The 18965-nt window shown below is 42.8% G+C and overlaps 1 protein-coding gene across 1 annotated transcript; it reads right to left on the bottom strand.

The window, feature by feature from the left end:
• Positions 1-3081: 3081 nt before the first annotated feature.
• Positions 3082-18171, bottom strand: sall3a (spalt-like transcription factor 3a). The gene is made up of 4 exons (XM_031876123.1): positions 17725-18171; positions 5734-8883; positions 5130-5467; positions 3082-4724 (listed from the first exon to the last, which is right to left on the bottom strand). Exons 1-4 carry the CDS (start codon positions 17804-17806, stop codon positions 4293-4295), a joined length of 4002 nt encoding a protein of 1333 aa, XP_031731983.1. The 5' UTR covers positions 17807-18171; the 3' UTR covers positions 3082-4292.
• Positions 18172-18965: the final 794 nt, after the last annotated feature.

Genomic DNA, 18965 nt, shown 5'->3' with positions numbered 1-18965 from the left:
ATATTTACTGCGCCTGTTTCAGGGAGACTTTCACAGTAGGCAGGGCATTAAACAAACAGCCGACAGCCCCGTCCCAATGATGGCCTGTCTGTTCACACTGTGCCATGCCCAAACGTCACACATATTCACTTCAAACAGGTAGCACACAAACACGAGTGAAGTGCAGATAAAACAAACCAAAAAAAATAAAGCCAAAGCAATTTGCTCGGTGTGCTGAACAAAGAGGAAAGCTGCCACATTTCAAGCAAAGAAAAAAAAAAATAAATATATATATATATATCCCAGAGAGATGGAAAGGCATGTTATGTTTACTTTTCGATAATTAGCCTTGTAGCATGCGCTTGTTAAAGTGGACACACCTCAAATAATTGTCCGCATTCCCCTGGTTGCTCATAAACATTCTGTTTGGAACAGTAAAATGAAATTGCCCTTCACGTGTTAGACATTCCATTGTCATGTATTGCTTAATGGAAAAAAGTTTAGTTATGGAAATAACAATCAACAACATTGTCATATTTTCAATAGCTGGAAAGGCATCATAATTGAAATCACTTGAGGTAAAAGAATGTCAAAGGATGTTTCTATGAAGCTACAGCCACGGCCTATTGAATTATATGATGAATCTGAGAAGAATTGCCATTATGGTGTCAAACAACAGTCTTCACATGCATGTCTGCTGGCTGTCTGCAAGACGTTATGCTAAATGCTAGCGCATGAGTGCAAGAATGAGCGGAATGTATTTTTCGCCTGCCTAAATATGAGCAAAGTAAGTGCCTTCATAGAGAAGAACAGTCAGTATGAAATTTCTCCATTACTTGACAATTCCACTGACTAAGCCTGCGCTACCAGCTGACAGCGCAATGTCAAACAATGGGCCCACAAACGGCAGCACGCATTACCGAAACAGCCCCGAAGAGCTCCCGAGGGCAGACTCGCCTCCCCATTCACCAACATGAAAAGTAATATGTGTGTGAAAAATAACACAAAACAATAAACACATATGGCTCAGTGGTGAAAGCTGATGTAAGCTGGACTTTGATGGGCCAATCATCGCCTCAGCTGCGGTGGATAATGTGCTCACTGGCTTTGCAGCAGGAGTCATGCTGTACATTGTTGCCCTTTCTCCTAATACATGTTATTACATTTTAAGGTTTGAGGAGTCGCTCAGGTAATTAGCATGTCTAATAGCTGTAGCTTGAGCGTGTCAGCTGCTCAGAAACACCTGGTAGAAACCAAGCAGGCGTTCATTTCAATTGACAGGATGGGCGAACATTAAGGAACATTTAAATCAGATCGGTGGTTCTAACTGTATTATTTTTGAAATATTTAATGTCATGTTCTACAGACTGACATGTAAATGAGTCCAAGTCACGGTAATCTTATTTTATATAGTGAGGGATTGGCCATAGTCAAGTGAATCACATCTGCAAGTCCAGTTGCCACAGATAAGTATCGAAAAACTTGCTTGTTCTCAGTGATTAAAGTAAGCGTTAACTTTCATCTTGAACCTGATGTGGCTCTGTGTTGTCCACAGCAGGGACATGTTTTTCCTCCATCTCAAAGCACATTTGATATAACTCTGTTTCATCTTTCTTTTTTTATGTTCGGGAAAGTGAGAACACGGGTGTTGTGTGGGAGTGTGGGAGTGTGAGATTGTGCGTGTGTGTTCGCACACATGTCGACCATGTGTCAAGCATACTGTTCTGGGAGGGCTGAATGCTGGGAGGAGGCCACTGTCACTTTACTGTGGCATTCACACACACACACACGTGAAGATTTCACTGAATCATACACAGCACTGGACAGACACATCACTGTCTCACACGTCCTTGCTGCCACAATCAACAACAGGAAGGAAGGCACGTTAGTTATAAAGTGAAATGCCTTGACCTGGACAAACACAGGTTATCTCACACACTCACATGTGATCTCTAAATCTACTGTTCTATTACACAACAGCCGTGACACGTTTAAAGTTATTATGGTATTGTTTCATCAGGGATTGTACATGAGTTTAGCTGAATGCTAATCCTTGCCACAAAGTCATTCATTATTTGAAGTTGTATGATATGAAAGTCATCGAGATCAGGAGTCTCCTCACCAAGTATACGAAGTATATCTAGTTTTAGTTTGTGTGATTGCTATAGATTTGATTAAACACGATCGATTAAGGATGACATGTTTTGCTTGGAAAATATTTTTTTATAAAATAGCCTTTTGTATATTCATTACATATTGCAAGAAATATTGCAGTACTTTTGTGTAGAATACATTGTTAAATTTGATATAGTTCTGATGGCCAACACATCATCAGCTGCAATTGTATGATTTTTTGTTTTTACTAATGTATTGAATGATCTAGGCAGTAGAAAACACACGCACACACACACACACACACACACACACACACACAGACAGAGGAAAAGTCCAAGGTAGATACAAGAATATATATATTTTTTTCAAATTGAAGTACAGGCCAATGCACAGCAAGTACAATAAAAAACATTTTAATGTGGAAAATGAAATGATTCTTGATGGATTTTTCTAAGGGATTTTTGTCCCAAGCTAAATATCTGGTAAAAATGAATGTGTCACAAAAGAGAAGGAAATAAATGGGCTATAATTTCGGAAAATCTAGGTATGCAAAAGCAGTTAATTTTGAAAGTTAACTGCAAATTTCTAATCAAACAATCTATTGTATTAATGGTGAAATGTCAACTAAAAAAGCTAATTAATAAAGAGTTAAATAAAAATGATTTGAAATTAATTGACAAAATAATAGAATTTCATTTTTCCAAAGTTAAATAAGACGCTGCGGTTCTCTATAAGGCCCACAGGACAAGATATGTTGCCTGGACCTTTTCTTCTGCCTTAATCTTTTCAGCATAGACATTTTGAAAAGTTCATAATGAAAAAAAAAAAGGATTTTGAGAAATTTAAATGACAGTAATAATGATAATGTCTTCCTATCCTTCCTTTGATCAAATATATCTGATATTTCACTTTGAATTCATGGAGATAAAAGGGTGAGAGAGAAAGGGAAGACATGGTGCAGATAAGAAAACCATTCAAACACACACCTGTTCTCTTTTTTTTATTTAAGAAGGTTTTGATTGAGTGATGAGTTTGCACTCTTAGGAGTAGCACAGATGCAATAACAGAGAACCGACTCTGCAAATTGTAGGAGTGGTACGCTGAAAACAATGAAAACAGCACGTGATAGATAGTTCAGTCAAAAGGTTAACGGTAACTCACAGACAAAACGTCTTGTTTTTAAAAAGTGCATTCACAAACATGACAAATTACTCTCAACTCATGATGTCTATTTTTATGTGATACAAAATATGCATACCTGTTTTAGATTTGTCTGTATTTCTATACATAGATATTTCTTCAAAAGGATCACTTCTTTTTTCTTTTTACAAAGGTTAAAAGCAGGGTTGTGGTCATAGCAGCTTCGGATATCTCTAGCCTCTTTACAATGTAACGAGATACACATAGTCTCAACAGATATCCAAATAAAACCTTCCATTTTCTCTGTTGTTCAACTCAAACGACATACTGTCTTTATTGAAAGAGATATTCATCAGTGAAGCCTGCAGTTTAGAAAAGAAATGGATCAATAAAATGCTTGGGCCATTAAATATATTTTTGTATACCCGCTTTTTTGTCAATATCATAAATACTAAAGACACAGGACAATATTATAAGACAATGCTGGGAGACTAAATGTAAAGATTAAAATAGTTCAAACATTATTTTTTTCAAGTTTTCTAGTTCATGAGAAAAAAAAATATCAGGCGAGCACAGAAACACTATACTTCAGTCTTTTCTTCAGTCTATCCACGGCCCTTTTATATTTAAAAGAGCATTCATAAACAAAGATGCCAGACAAAGGCCAGACTGTCTTTTCTGTTTTAGTCCTGTCCAGATAAGATGCTTGCCCATCATAAATGAGGCAGGATCCTGGTTTTTAAAGGAATTCATAAAAGCAGTCAAACATACTGATAAAAACCAATAAGTACCATGCAAATCTTGCAAGACGACATATTCTCAAACAAGAGACAAAGTATTCTTCGTATAGGCGAAATATCAAGTGAGGAGGGAATGGGTGAAAGGCAAAGACCTCTAATCAATACTAAATACTATATTTCCAAAACCAAACAAAAAATATTTAATCTGTACATAATATAGTACGCATGAGTTCGGACTGGATCAACAGTTTCGTTCCTTGTTGTTTGACTCTTAGTCTTTGCCAAACGCCTACCTTGGAATTATACAGAAAAGTCTTTTTAATTGATCCCAATCTCTTTGTTCTCCTCCATAAATCTGGAGAAGGGGCGGCTGGCCCCGACATCCGGACCAGCCTTCTCCAAACCCATCATGGTAGGGCTGCTTCCGGTGTGAACACGGTCCATTCCTCCCGGCATGGGTCCCAATGAAGTGATTCCTGCACCGCCGAGGCTGACGGGCAGCTGGGTGATGCCTCTATTCTGGATCACAGAGATCTCATTGTTCTTCATAGCCAACCCGTTGGTGATGGCGGCCGCGTACTGGTTCCAGAAGCCTGGGTCGACGTTCATGGCCCGAGCCGCCAGATCCTTCTGGAACATCTCACTGAACTTCATGGCATCCCCGCCCAGCAAGGCCATAGGATTCTCCACAGACAGTCGCCGACCCCTTCGGGCTGGAGCATTGTTCCACATGTGAGTTCCCATGTGAACCTAAAATTAGCAACAAAATAAAAAGAAACATCCTGAGTGTGTCATCTTGAGTCGCAAATCTTACATCCAAGGCAAACACGCCACACAAGCAAACATTTTATGGGTGGGAAATGGAAGGAAAAAGGCCAAAATGAAATGTAAAAACAAACAAGCAAACACATTTGATATTATTTTGGGGTACATTCAAATATGTAAATTGACTTGTGCACAGATATCATAAACCATTAAGGTAGCGCCCACATTTCAACTTGGAGACCAGAACAAAGAGAAACATTAAAAGTGATGGCAAGAGCGGGGACATGCAGTACTCCAAAGGTCTTTAGCCAGGCTCGACCCCAGTAATTGGCATGCAACTTTGCAACCACAATGACCCCATATGTGATGCTGCATTAAATGGGCTCGTACCTTCAGGTTGCCCTTTGTGGTGAAAGCCCTTCCACAAATATTGCAGGCGAAAGGTTTTTCCCCAGTGTGTGTGCGCTCGTGGATTTGCAGAGCACTGGCTGAGGAAAAATTCTTCCCACACGAGTGGCAGTTGTGCTGCTTAGGCGTGCGTCGTGGAGGAGGGGGAGCCAACATGGGGTTGATGCTGGGGCTCATGTTGCTCTGGGGTGCTGCAGCGGGAACCTGGATCCCCACTGGCAGGTGAGAGTTGTCGCTCAGAGACACTGACCTGCCGTGTCCATTCATTTCCATTTTGATCATGTTTGATGCCGTGCTGGCCAAATTAGGAGTACTCAGCCCTGAAAAAGACGAAATGCAGACAGACTTGAAAACATACAAACTACGCTTCCCTGCTGAAGCCACACTACATTAATTAGGCTAATAAGACTTTGTTTTTGTTATGAATATATATCAATATATCAACATATCACATTTCTCATTATATTGAGTACATATTTTCACTATGAGTACAATATTTTAGTGATACCTGAACATTAGATAAATAGAGATATATAATTAAATCTGTAACATGCATTAAGTTAAAGTTGATTTTGTACATACACACCTCGATCTCTATTTAGAAACAGCATGCTGAAGTGGCTCTCCTCCTTGATAAAGTGCCTGCCAGGTTGAGTGGCAGTCAGGTCAAGGGCCCCAGTGCCTTCAGTTGCAGAAAGCGGAGATGGGGTCTCTGATTTTTCCGACTTCACTGTCGCCAGGCCAGATGTATTGTTCTCCTGGCACTCGTCTATTGTCATGGCACTGCTGTTGTTATTATTGTTGAATGTAGCTGGGGACTTGGATCGCTGGCTCTCAGAATGGCTGTGAGCTGGGGACAAATGCTGCATAGAGCCAGAGGACTCGGAGAAAGCAGGGCTCCCCAAGCTTTGACCTTCAGCATCCCCCAATGCAGACAGGGAATCAGTGGCAAAGCAATCAGTCTCTCCTCCAAAGCTGATGCCGTTCTGCGTAGGCCTTTGGCCAAAAGAACGCGTCATGTTGGCAGTGGAGTCGATCATCTTCATCTGGTTCTCCATTGCAGCGATGCTGGAGATGATGGAAGTTGGTGGGGAGCTCCCAGGTGAATAAGGTTTACATGGGTCTACTTCTCCCTCTCTGAAGTCGGCTTCATCTTCCATAGCTTGCTCCATTTCATCCAGAAGGTCATCATCATAATTACTCATCGCATCTAAACTCTTCTCGTCAAAGGATAGGTCAGTGTCCATCTCCTGCATGCTCTCGGGGACTGGGGTGTTGGAGATCTGCCCTCCCATGTGCATGCGGATGTGTTGCTGCAGTACAACGGCATTGGTGAACTTCTTCTGACATATAGGGCAGGAGTGCTGGACCCGAAGTGGGGGTTTGGATCTATGAACACCAAAGTGTGTTTTCAGGTTTCCCTTAGTGGTGAATGCTCGCCCACATATCTTGCATTTGAAAGGCCTTTCGCCAGTGTGGATGCGATAGTGCATCTTGAGAGCACTCTGGCAGCTCAAAACGCGATGACAGATGACACACTGATTTGGGTCAGTCATCTTCTTGTCAATGTTCTCGACAAGCTGCTGCAACTTTGATGTCTCTGAGGTTTGCATAGAGTCTAAGAGGCCTCCAAAAGGAAACTTGGCCTTGAACTGGTCTGAGAGCATGGGAAGGACAGGATGGGAGACAGGGTTAGAAGCAGAATTAGGGCTAGCGATTGGTTCACTGACCTGGCCACTGCTGGACGATGTGGTGGAGTTGACGATAGAGGAAAGGACCACTTGACTTAGTGTGGTAGTGGTGGTGGTGTTCTCTCCTGGCCTAGAGCAGCTTGGTGGAAGGAGAACACCTTCAGATTTCAAGAGAGGCGGTGCATCATTCCCTAGACTGAGTTTTGGGGAAGGTGAAGTAGTGGTCATGCCAGAGTCAATAAGAATATTAGGGGATAAAGATGCACACTCGCTTAATGGTGGAGATGGCCTCTGAGGGGACCTGTTGAGCGGTGTGAGGCTTGGAGACTCGCCGAAACCTCCCATCATACTCGGCAGTGTGGGAGGCAGCTGGAGTCCGATTGAGGTGGGAGCAGTGGGGAGGACAGGTTTGCTGTCTAGCCATGTGGTTACAGGTTTTTCTGGGGGCAAAGACATTCCATATGGGATGCCTGAGCTTGTGGGCACGTTGTCCAGGTACTCTGGCACAGGGTAGGGGTTCATCTGAATATGTGGGTACTTTTCTTTGTGCCTCTGAAAGTGGACTTTCAGGTTTCCCTTGGTGGAGAAACGGTTGCCACATATGTTGCATTTGAAGGGCCTCTCTCCAGTGTGTGATCGCAGGTGGATTTGTAGGGCGCTGTCACTGCCAAACACCTTGGCACAGAACCGACACTTATGCTTGAAGAAGGGGTCCTCAGAGCTGGGCTTTGTGTCAAACACAGAAACGTTTGGAGGCTTCCCCTTGCGGTGCTTCATCATAGCAGAGAGGGGGTCGAGCGCGTTGGCTGTGGCTGCTATGCTGGCCAGCGGGTTGGGAAAGATAACGCTGCTGGGTGAGCTGTGAGGTATCAGCGGTAGACTGGAGGCAGAGCTCAGGAAGCTGCTGTGGCTGAGTGAGGGAGGGGTGGTGGAGTTCCTTGGAAGAGCTGAGCTGCTGCTGATGCCACCAACTCCTGTTGCACTACAACTAGTGCTAATGTTGTTTGTGAGTGAAGATGAACAGGAGGGAAGTAGAGATGACAATCCAGTACCACTGGGCGAGGAAAACACCGAGTTATTTGAGCATGTGTTGGGTATTAAAGAGTTAGACTGTTGACTGCTACTTTGTGGTGTCTGAGAGAGGGGTCCTTCTATCGCTGAGGTCAGGGATGATGGGTCTTGACCACTGAGAGTGGCTGGCAGCCTAACAGGCAGCTGATGGACAGGGGGAGTGATGAAGTTGTGTAGTTGAAGCTGACTTGCGACAGTAGGGGCGCATGAGGATACAGGCCCCTGGTTTCCCGCAGCATTACTGTGATGGTGGTTTAGAGCAGACTGTGAGGCAGGCTGTCTGTTCATCAGAGCCACCTGACTTCGTATTTGTTCTATCAACTGCAGCTGGTGTATCTGCTGCTGCTGGAGGGCCATCAGTTGGTCCAGGATCATGGGAATAGCCATGGTGGAGACCCCGCTGCCCACTGCTGCCTTTACGCTCTGTGAAAACTGGGCAACTGCAACCCGGGTGCCATGCAGGGTCTCCAAGGTAACATTGGTGCTTGGCATGGCGTAGCTTGTAACAGTGGAGGGGACGACATCATCGAGCTGAGGTAGGGAGCCGTCTGGCTCAGGGGATGCCACGTCTGTCTCTTCAGGATCCATGTTTTTTTCTGGTGATAGCTCTAGCTCCATCGGCTCGTCCTCTTTTTCTGGGGCATTGACCCCATTTAATGTTGCTGGCTCTGGGATGTCATCCCCCTCACCAGCAGAACTGTGGTTGCCCTCCCTGGGGTCCTCGCTGTCAGCCTGCTCACTAGAGCAGCTGGGTACAGGGGAGAGCTCTGCAGGGTACTCTTGGGAGGGGTTAGGTGTGTTCTCATTGTCATTCACTATGAGCACCAAGGGGTTTTTCGTGCAACTTGTTAAATGTTCACAGAAGTCTGACCACTTGAAGAACTCAGCGCAGCACTTCTCACATATATGCGTCTCCTCACTGCCGCTGCGGCTCTCATTCCCGCTGTCGGCATCCTCCAGCACCTCACCTCGGGCTAAAGGGAGGGGAGGGGGTCAGGAGAGTAGAGGGGGATAGGAAAAGAGGGAGCAAAAAAAGAAGAATTAATGAATAAATAATCAATAAAGAATCAACACATATTTTGCAGTGCAGTGCTGCAAAGATTTAACCTTTGGTTTTTTTTCTCTCTTTTAACATAACCAAAATCAATATTCTTTTTATTTTTTTACTCTGAACAAATTGCCCTAGTTCACCAATTTTCAAGACCCAGGTTTGTGCATTCGCACCCTATCCATAGAGCCAGCTAATAATTTTCTTTGTGCAATCCATCAAATTATGAGAGCCTATCAATTGTGGATACTGCCGCTTAATGAAATTCCATAGAACCTATTGATTTCCAATATTTCATACAATTCAGGGTTGCCTCATCTGTTGGGTACAAATCAGGACTTTGATGGCCCCATTAGGATTCCCCTCTGCTATAAGGCCCAGTCATTTCCACCTGAATTTCAAATGCCTTGGCCTTTTCATTTAGCATTGCAAAGGTAATACTTTAGCCCTGAACCTCAGCAAGGGAATCTATACTGGAATACTCTTTTGTTATCATGATTACAATTGTGTTGTCAAAAGTAAAAGCGGAGATCTCTTGACTATGTTGCACTTGACCATTTCCTGCACCATTCACTATTAAATAGGACACTTTAAAATGTGTGCAAACAAAATATACATTTTAAATTACAGCCACTTTCAGTTAGTTTTAAAATGTTTTGAAATACAAAACACTACTTTTCAGTTAAGAAATCCCCAGTGACTCTCTCTCTCTCTCGCTCTCTCTCTCTCCCATGCTCTATGAAATAAGACTCAACAAATTACATGCTAGTGCCATGGCAGCAACGTCTCTGATTAGTTACACATGTTTAATCACAGTTGTAGGAAGTCACTTCCTCTTCCACATGCAACCATCAAGAGTCAAACAAGCCGACGCAAGCTCTGAGCATGGACCCAATTCACACCTGATCAAAACCATGTAAGACGGGCCTCCCTTGTTTGTTTATTTTTTGTGTGTTCAAGCATAGTCGTACTCTATGTGTGCGTATGTGTCGTTCTTGGCCGTATACACATTTCCCTTTCATTACGAGTGGGAAGTGTGCTCAATCACTGCAGCAGCACCCTGCATACTTTATTTCAGAGTCTCCTGTTCAGTTTATACTCAAAGACCCAGCATATCAAATGTTGGCAATATAACTATGGATACACAAATTCAACTTTTGTATATACACTTCAGACTATAAAAAAACATTAGGACTATTTCATAGGCATTATTGCAAATAAACGTAATTTATATCCCGAAAAAGATGGTCACTCTAAAAAAGCTGCTATAAAACAAGGTTAAGTTGATGGTTAGGTGACTTAATAATTCTTGAAAAATGGGCTCATAAAAAAAAGGGTTTGTAATTATTGGTAAAGTGAGTGTATATCCAAGCACACACACACACACACACACACACACACACACACACACACACACACAGACACACACATTCCTGAATAAAGTAAGTCATTTACTTAATTTATGCAAATGCTCTTCTACTAATCTTAGGAGTGCAACTCACCCAATAGGCCTGAGCTATGCACGTAAACGATAAAAATACATGTCAAGAGTGATGTTACCTCTAAAAACTGCCAAAAAATACTGCACATTAACAGACCGCACATGTTTACTCAACATTATAGGTCTCACCTTGTGTTGCAAGTGAGTAATCATGAGCTTCATACAGTGCTTATGCTCATTTAAAAGGTCAAAATGGAGCGAACCATGGTGAGGCAGACATGAAACATTTGTGCCAATTACAGTGACTCATTAGTAAAGAAATGCATCACTCCTCTTGTAATTTCTGGCCAAAGGGGGCATGAGCTATCAAGGTCTGGTGTCTGTAACTTAATTAATTATCAACAGAAAGGCTTTGGATGGGCTCCGTGTTCGCATCCTCACTGGGGGCAGGGCTGACAAAACAAGATATTATTTTATCTTGTAGGTTGCCAGGTTAAATTAGAAAAAAAATGTATAAAGCATGCTTAAGGGATATAAAATGAAAGATCCTTTTCATTTTGGGTTGTGCATTATTGCTTCTTTGTAATATCAATGTCAAATTCCTCCTTGATTTTCCAGCCACACGTCAGCAAACTCACTATAAAAATCCAATTAAATCAAAAGAAATAATGGTCATTTTCTTAATTTCTAATATACACCATATTATTTACCTCAAGTGAAAAGGAGCAAGTGACTGGAAACGTCAGCGACACGTGACAGCAGGCTCAAAATCTCTTTAGCCCAGCAGCGGACAGCAGAACTCATTTCCATAATTGAGGGTTGAAAGGTCAACGCAAATGAGTAGGAATTGTGTTGAGCTGATTAGTTATTAGAATGGTATTACTGTCAATCTCTTTTATTCATTCATACAATTACAAGGGGGGGTCTTTGTATGCCTCTGACCTCACACACACACACACACACACACAAACAGACACACACTGACACGTTTTTTGATACACGTATGTGGACAGACAAAGAACAAACACAAGTTACGTACATACGTACGGAGATAAACACATATGTCACATTTACAAACACACACACACATTCTTTTAGTTGGAAAATAAATAACTGTAGTGTGTAAAAGTGTGCTTGCACAGGCCTACCATGTCAAATTGACCCTGTTTAGAGATTTTCTGACCTAAAAATAGAGAAATTGTGTACTTTAAATTATATTTTGTCAACTTGATTTTTTAAATTCCTGTTTTTATTTCACAAATGTCTTTCCCTCTTGGCATTTTCAGTTTTGCTGTGATGTTAATTGTAAGCACAATCAAAGGAATATTGTGAAGAATACTACACCATTAATAGCTTAACAAGAAACAACATTCAGTGATTCAGAGGTGGGATTGTGCTCTGGTTTCTGGCAGTTTTCACATAAAAATGAAAAATAATTAAATGGTAAAATTACACAATAGTACAATACATTCCACACCCGTGTGCCACTTAATTATTTGTATGCTTTTTTTAGGAAATATTATAACATTGTGCATGCCAATGAGCTGAAAATAACACCATTCACTCCTAAAACAGTGGGTGGGGTGCCATTGTGTTGTGCAGCTGTGTAAAGGCGACATTTTGTGTTTTTTACGTGTTTGCAAGACAGTGAAAATGTGTGTGTGTGTATGTGTTGGGGGAGGGGTGGGGGGGGGGGGGGGGGGGGTGGGAGAATTTGTAATTGCATAATGCTTCGCTCAATGCTCGTCTCTGTGGCTTTCACGGAATCAGTGGAAAGCATGAATACCTCATCTGATATAATATGCCAGATTAGCGGTTTCAGTTAGCATGCCAAAGATTGCTGAGCAAGATAGCGGACACTCAGATTCGATGTCTACAATCCTCCTATAGCATGAGAAAGGAAAGGATGAGAAAAAAATCCAATCTGTTTTTCATTCCTTTAAGAGTCTTCATTTACTCAGATGCAAATATTCAATAGGGGGATTGTAGACATCGAATCTGAGTGTCCGCTATCTTGCTCAGCAATCTTTGGCATGCTAACTGAAACCGCTAATCTGGCATATTATATCAGATGAGGTATTCATGCTTTCCACTGATTCCGTGAAAGCCACAGAGACGAGCATTGAGCGAAGCATTGTGCAATTACAAATTCTCCCATTCTTAACAATTTCCAGATTCACCTAATGAACACACACACACACACACACACACACACACACACACACACACACACACACACAAGCAGACAATGACACTGGTAACATTTACTCTATGTTAAGGTAAAGTTTTTGAAAAAAATAGGTAATTTCAAGAGTATTGCATCCCTAAATTGAAACTATTTTCCCTTTAAACATTTTGAATTTCATTTACATTAATACTGACAGTGAGAACAGTTATCTCAGAGAAGGCCTCGCAATACTAGAACCGCCCCTCCTTCTGCCCCTTTAAAATGCATTCTTCTCAAGCATCTGGGGATAGCTTAGGACCCTTAAAGAGAGATGCATCACTGTAGGGCTAAATTGAGAGGGGAGGACCAAAATACAAAAAGGAAAAAAGAGGCCTCCAATCTATTCTCCTAAGAAATTACCAAATGATTTTATTTAATGAGATACATATAATATATGTATGTTTTTTTGTTTTTTTGACAGACATCCTTTTGGACTGATGTATCGTGTGCGAGTTGCCGCATTTTAATCTGGTAATTCATCTGTCAGCACAGGATCATTCAGACCATCAATCACTCTGATATTACTTTGAATGTGCACTTGTGTGACGTGTTAATTCCCATTAAAAAAAGAGTGAATCTGTTTGTCACATTGTTAAACTATTGCATTCATTTCCTCTGCTTTTATCCATCAATATTTGCATGTTTTTTTAAAGCAGCAGAACCTTTAAAAAAAAGAAAATCTGCACAGTTCCAAAAACATTAATGTCCTTGTGCCATAAACACATAAAACATCCTTGAATGATCCCATGCATCCTCAGACCAGCAGAGGCTTGAGCGTCCTTAGCACAGCTCTGTGTGTGTGTGTGTGTGTGTGTGTGTGTGTGTGTGTCATCGGCCTGGTCAGCCCTGCTGCAGAGTGGTACAGTCATATCTGCACTAACAGAGAGGCCTTTGTCATTGCCTGCAGATGTGGAGCAGCCAAAACATTAACGATTTGTTTGTGTAAGCATTTGCAATACAGTATTCAATGACGGCACTCGGTCCTGATGACTGTGTCACCCGTCAAGATGGCTCTCCGTCTTCTGGATGTGGATTTACAGAAACGAGGGGGAGGCTTTAGGATCTAGTGGACGCTCATCGTTAGCAAAAGACATAATTTTTAGATTCTGTGTTTTGCTTTGCTTTGGCTGAATTTAGATGGTTCGATTTCAATTGTCAATTTAAGATAAAAAAAATTCTAAAAAATACACTCAAAAAGCAAAGCACCATCTCTAACAAACTGCAACATCTCGGCTATCAAACCCTTTGTCCGTGATTTTGCTTTCTGAACAAATCAGTGCTAAAATCACAGGCACATGCACGAACCAAATCATCTCGAGAAAAGCCACTGGTGACAAAATGCAGCTTTCAGTTTGTGGCTTGTTAGCTTTCTTATGAATCCACAAATGTCTGCTGTTTTGCTCTACATAAAAGAGTCCTGTCAAGTTCTCCCTCCCAATCAGGATATTGCTTGTTTGTGTGTGTTTTCAGAGCTGAGAAGTAATAGCACACAGCCATATTTGAGTGCCTTCTTTGGCACAACTATGTGGGTGGTCCAGAGGCCTGCACCCAATGGTGAGAGGGGATTAAAACAAAAGCCAAACAAAGCCCCACTGCAGGGGAACCATGTTGTCACTGTCAGCGGGGATTTCCTCACTGTATTATACTTTTTGCACCTCATAACTATACGTACATTCCTGCATCAGACATTGTGTTGTAAAGCAAGGAGCTCTGCTTAAACACTGTGACTGTGTTCGACGATGCAATGCAGATTCTGATAGTAAATGTGAATTAGTCTGTAAAGAAAAGCATCAATAATAAGAACTCAAACCACATCTGTGGTCGTCCACCTGTTCAGTGAAAGCATGACCAGCGTGTCTTTTTCCTGAGGCGTCTCCTAAGATGTAGAAAATATGATTTTTACAACCAATAATATTGGTGGAACTTGATCCTGTACGTCTCCGTCCAGAGCTGGGAATATTGACCTTTCCTCTAAAAAACAAAGGAGTAGGCACAAGTGTGCCCATATGCAGTTACGTATGCCACCGCCTCCCACTCATTCCACGCGGACACCTTCAAAGACACTGGATGCAGCGGGGGGGGGGGGGGGGCGAGATGAAAAGCCCGTCAATGTTCACACTTTCAGGGACACGAGCGAGCTGTGCTGCCAAGGTCAACGGCACACACGTCCTAATTGTACAAGGAGCTTGACATCTAGAGGCATGGACCTGGCTGGGCCGGGGCTGGACAAAGGTTAAGTCAGCAAGCTTTATAAAAGCACTCCTAAGCAGACCCCCCCCCCCCCCCCCCCACCCCCTCCCATCGGCACCCCGCCACCCCCCCCCCCCCCCCCCCCCCCCCTACCCAATCTGAACACACACACACACACACACACACAACCCTCCCATGCCCCCAGGGGGCAAGTGTCCGGAAGGTCTGAGGCGGAGATGATATGCCAGACAGGGGCTTGTTGGCACTTGATTTTAGTTTTTTCAGGGGTGCATCCCATTAAAAGAGGACTTCACTGAGCTACCGTGGACAGCAGAGTAGGAGAAATCCACACACAAAAGATCAGATCGAAATGAAGATTTGGTAAAAAAAAACAAATGAACACACATGAGGAGAACTTTATACCCAAGCTCTTGTGGTTGTTTCCTTGTTTTCGATGTCTGTTTTCATGAAATGTGCTGCGATCAGAGTGTGTGTCCTCGAGCACAACTTGAACGCCACTCGAACGCTCTGCTTCCCCCTTTCACAACCAACCCAACATCTTATGGATTTTAAGTCCAAATCAAGCGGCGACTGACGATTGGAGCTTCTGAATTCCTTCGACGTTATATGCAATGATTTGTCAAGGCCGGCGATCGATAGTGTCGTCAGGAGCTGCACCACGGCAATATAGGCAGCGGAGAATCTGATCATGCTGCAGTGATACAGCAGCAGCCTGACGTTTGTCGCTCGTCTGTGAGGAAGCTTTGGATGAGACATGGTGTTATTGGGTTTATTTAAGTGTGTATGGGCTCCGCTGTGCTCGGCCAAAGGCTTGGGATTGTTTCACTGCGACGTCTGCTGTGAAAACAAGCCTAATAATAGTGCCCAAACGAGGACAGACAAGAACATTCCACGGCCACTTCCAGTCTGAAGCACAATGGCGTCAATACTATAGGTTGCCCAGAACACTGTGTGTGTGTGTGTGTGTGTGTGTGTTTGTGTGTTAAAGCCACACATCCATGCAGGAATGTGAGTTTTAAAATGGAGAAAAGAGTGTATGGATTTTCCCCTTATTCTGGATGGGTCTTCCGACCGTTTTCTATATCACAAATCGCAGTCATGATTTTTAGATGAAATGTAAAAATCCTCCAAATTTTTCCGACAAGCAAGAGGGAAAGCTCGCTTTTCATTCCACGATCCTACAGGAGAGCAACCTGAAGGACGCTTCGTGGCTTTCATCGCAACCATGAAAGGCCATCTGAGCATTAAAACAGACACAATGATCGTGTTAAAATGTGAAACGCCCCGAAGTGACAAAAATCCACAGACTAGACCGGACAAAAGAGCCGAGAGTCATCAGTGTGATTCCCCAGCCCTCACACCAATGTTTCCCTATGCAGAGAGAGCTGCTCCCCAGAGACTACATCACACATTTCTATTGTAAAGAAGCCCTGCAAAGTGTGTGACTGTGTGTGTGTGTGTGCGTGTGTGTGTGTGATAGCCAACATGAGCCTATAGTGAAGTATAAATAATCGCAGTGATTTGTTGGTAGCACCCAGCTATGGATACGATATAAATACATATTTCACAGTAAACACTAAGAAAAGTGATGATTTTAATATTAAATAACTACATTGTTATTGGTGTTTCTTCCAGTTATATAATGAGACAAATAATTTATCCTTTTCCTCATAGATAAAATAAGATCGTCTTCTCTATTTATTGCAACATGTTTAGATAAAATACAGCAATTAAAAATACTACAATTTAAAAGAATTGTACATTTTAAAAACAATCATGTATTAGGATCTAAGAAAGAATAACATTCCCAATAACATGTGTTCTGTTGGTCCTATAATTCCCACAGCATTACGCCTTGCATAAGATGTGACTTTAGCTCTGTAATGATCGTTTTATTGCGCAAAAGCCCGAGTACAGAATAAAAGATGAATGAGCCCCCTTTTTTTTCTCCACATGGCGAGGACGAGCCCTGTCAACCGGTCTTGTCGACATTGTGAGCAAAAGGGAACAAATCAAGTGTGCTAAATTTATGTGAGGGGGGGGGGGGGAAACAAAAACATTTCCATAACAAAACGAGGCTTCGACCTGCAACAGGATCCGTATTTAGGACCAGACAGGCGCTGAGGGACAAAAGACACTAATGCCAAATTAAAATTAAAATAATAATTGAACCGGTTTAATTTTTTTTAGACAATAAAAAATAAAAGTTGTTGCACGACTTACTTCCATACCCGCTCAATTAAACATTGTACAAGGGAGAAATATTTTTCAACTTCTCAAAATGTGTGTGCAAGTGTATGCGTTTGTGCGTGTATTTTAGTGCGCGCGCATGCACACACCCCAAGTCAATTGTAAAATATTTCAAAGACGCATTTAATAAAACAGCTCCGACATTTGACACACAGTGAAGTATTAAATCAATTATATTCTAAAACAGGTCCGTCGTAAAGGCCTCCAGCACATAATAGAAATGTTTTACAGTGTTGAAAATGAATATGGCTGCTTTTAATCTTAAAAGTCTCCTCTCAGCCAGCAGCCGATTATGTGATGCAGGTAAAACTAAAACAAACACACAAACTTCCCCTAAACGAGAAACGCTCCTGTCAACTGAAGAGAGGCGTCTAAGTTAATAACTGTATCATGGAAATATTAGAAACGATTGATCTATGTTTGAGAAATAAATCTTATCGGCTAACCCCAACACTAATCCAAATAAACCCAAACGACTTTCCATTTGAGGTGGACCTCGTAGAAAACAAAAGCTCCTAAAAACAGAGTGAAATGACGGAACAGAAGTCGCTGCAAAGCAGAGCTGTGATTGGGGAGGGGGGGTGGTGGAAAGTTGTCTGTGTTGAAAGAAGAGACCTCAGCTGATCAAATCCACTCACCGTGCTCGGAGATCACCCCGGCTATTGCGGGATCCTCGTCCGACTTGAGGTGCTGCGGCTTGGCTTGCTTGCGTCGGGACATGCTGCTGGCGTCAGTGCTGGCGATGCTTCTGCTCTTGCGCTCCGTGATGTCTCTGCGTTTTGCAGATACATCAGCGAAGAGCGAATGAATCGACACGCGCGCGCGCACACACACACACTCAAAAAAAAAAGAAAAAAAAAAAAAGTTCGCAAACGGCCTGGTAGCGGTGAGAGGAGAGAAGAAGAAGAAAAATAATTTAGAAATGAACCGGTGTCTAACTGCTGCTGCTGCTGCCGCTGCCGTGCGTTGGATTGCGCATGTCGGTGTAATAATTACGATAGTGAATAATGCTTCGCGGTTAATGGCACCGTGTGAAGGTGGGGAGGATTGGCTGGAGTCCAGCGGACGCGCATTGGATATGGTAATGAGGGACGGACTAAGCAATTAGCCGCTTCAATCTCAGACTTTATCCGTCTCTTTTCTCTTTACTACGACCTCCCTCCAACAACACAACGCAACACACCAAAGCTCTTGTTATGCCCGGCTCACGGGGGTGGGGAGTGTGTGTGTATGTGTGTGTGTGTGTGGGGGGGGTCTTCAACGGGGAACGTCAGGCTCCCTTTTTTTCCCCCCGCAGCGCACTGCCTCACAAGTGCCGAGGATTCGCCTCCGCGTTTCTTCTCGAAGTGTCTCTCATCTTCATCACCCTGACCTTTACGATCCCCACTTTTAACCTCACAACTTCAGACAGCGTCGCACCGTAAAGTATAGATGTCGAGAGCTTTGGCTCAGTTCTGGCACTTTCTCTCTCTCGGTTACTTTTTTTTATGCGTGTGTGTGAGGATCGTCCTTCTGAATTGGACTCAAAATGAAGCGATGTTTTACAGTCTTTTGAGTTGCTTCAAGGCTTTAAAGTTGTCTCTTGACGGACATGTTTCCGGTAAGGTATTGCTGATGGTAGGCTATACGCGGACACCGATAACAGGAGAGTGGACGGGACGAGTAAAGTTCTTGACGATAGCAATAAACTGTTATCGGGTTTCTTTTTTATTTTCTATTGCCGCGGCTCCGCTCTCCAAACTTTTGACGCGCGTCTTCCGAGAAAGCAACAGTCCTCCTCCTCCTCTCAGTTGCAGCGCCAGTGTCAATGTGATCAAAAACGCATTTGTCCCGTAAAAGAGAAGTGGCTTCAACGTTTCCGATCGCGATGAAGTCCCCC

The sequence above is a fragment of the Anarrhichthys ocellatus genome, unplaced genomic scaffold (assembly GCF_004355925.1).
Source record: "Anarrhichthys ocellatus isolate YVR2014 unplaced genomic scaffold, GSC_Weel_1.0 scaffold103, whole genome shotgun sequence".
NCBI lineage: Eukaryota > Metazoa > Chordata > Actinopteri > Perciformes > Anarhichadidae > Anarrhichthys > Anarrhichthys ocellatus.
The sequence above is the reverse complement of the archived record's forward strand: the minus strand, read 5'-3'. Positions and strand labels throughout refer to the sequence as shown.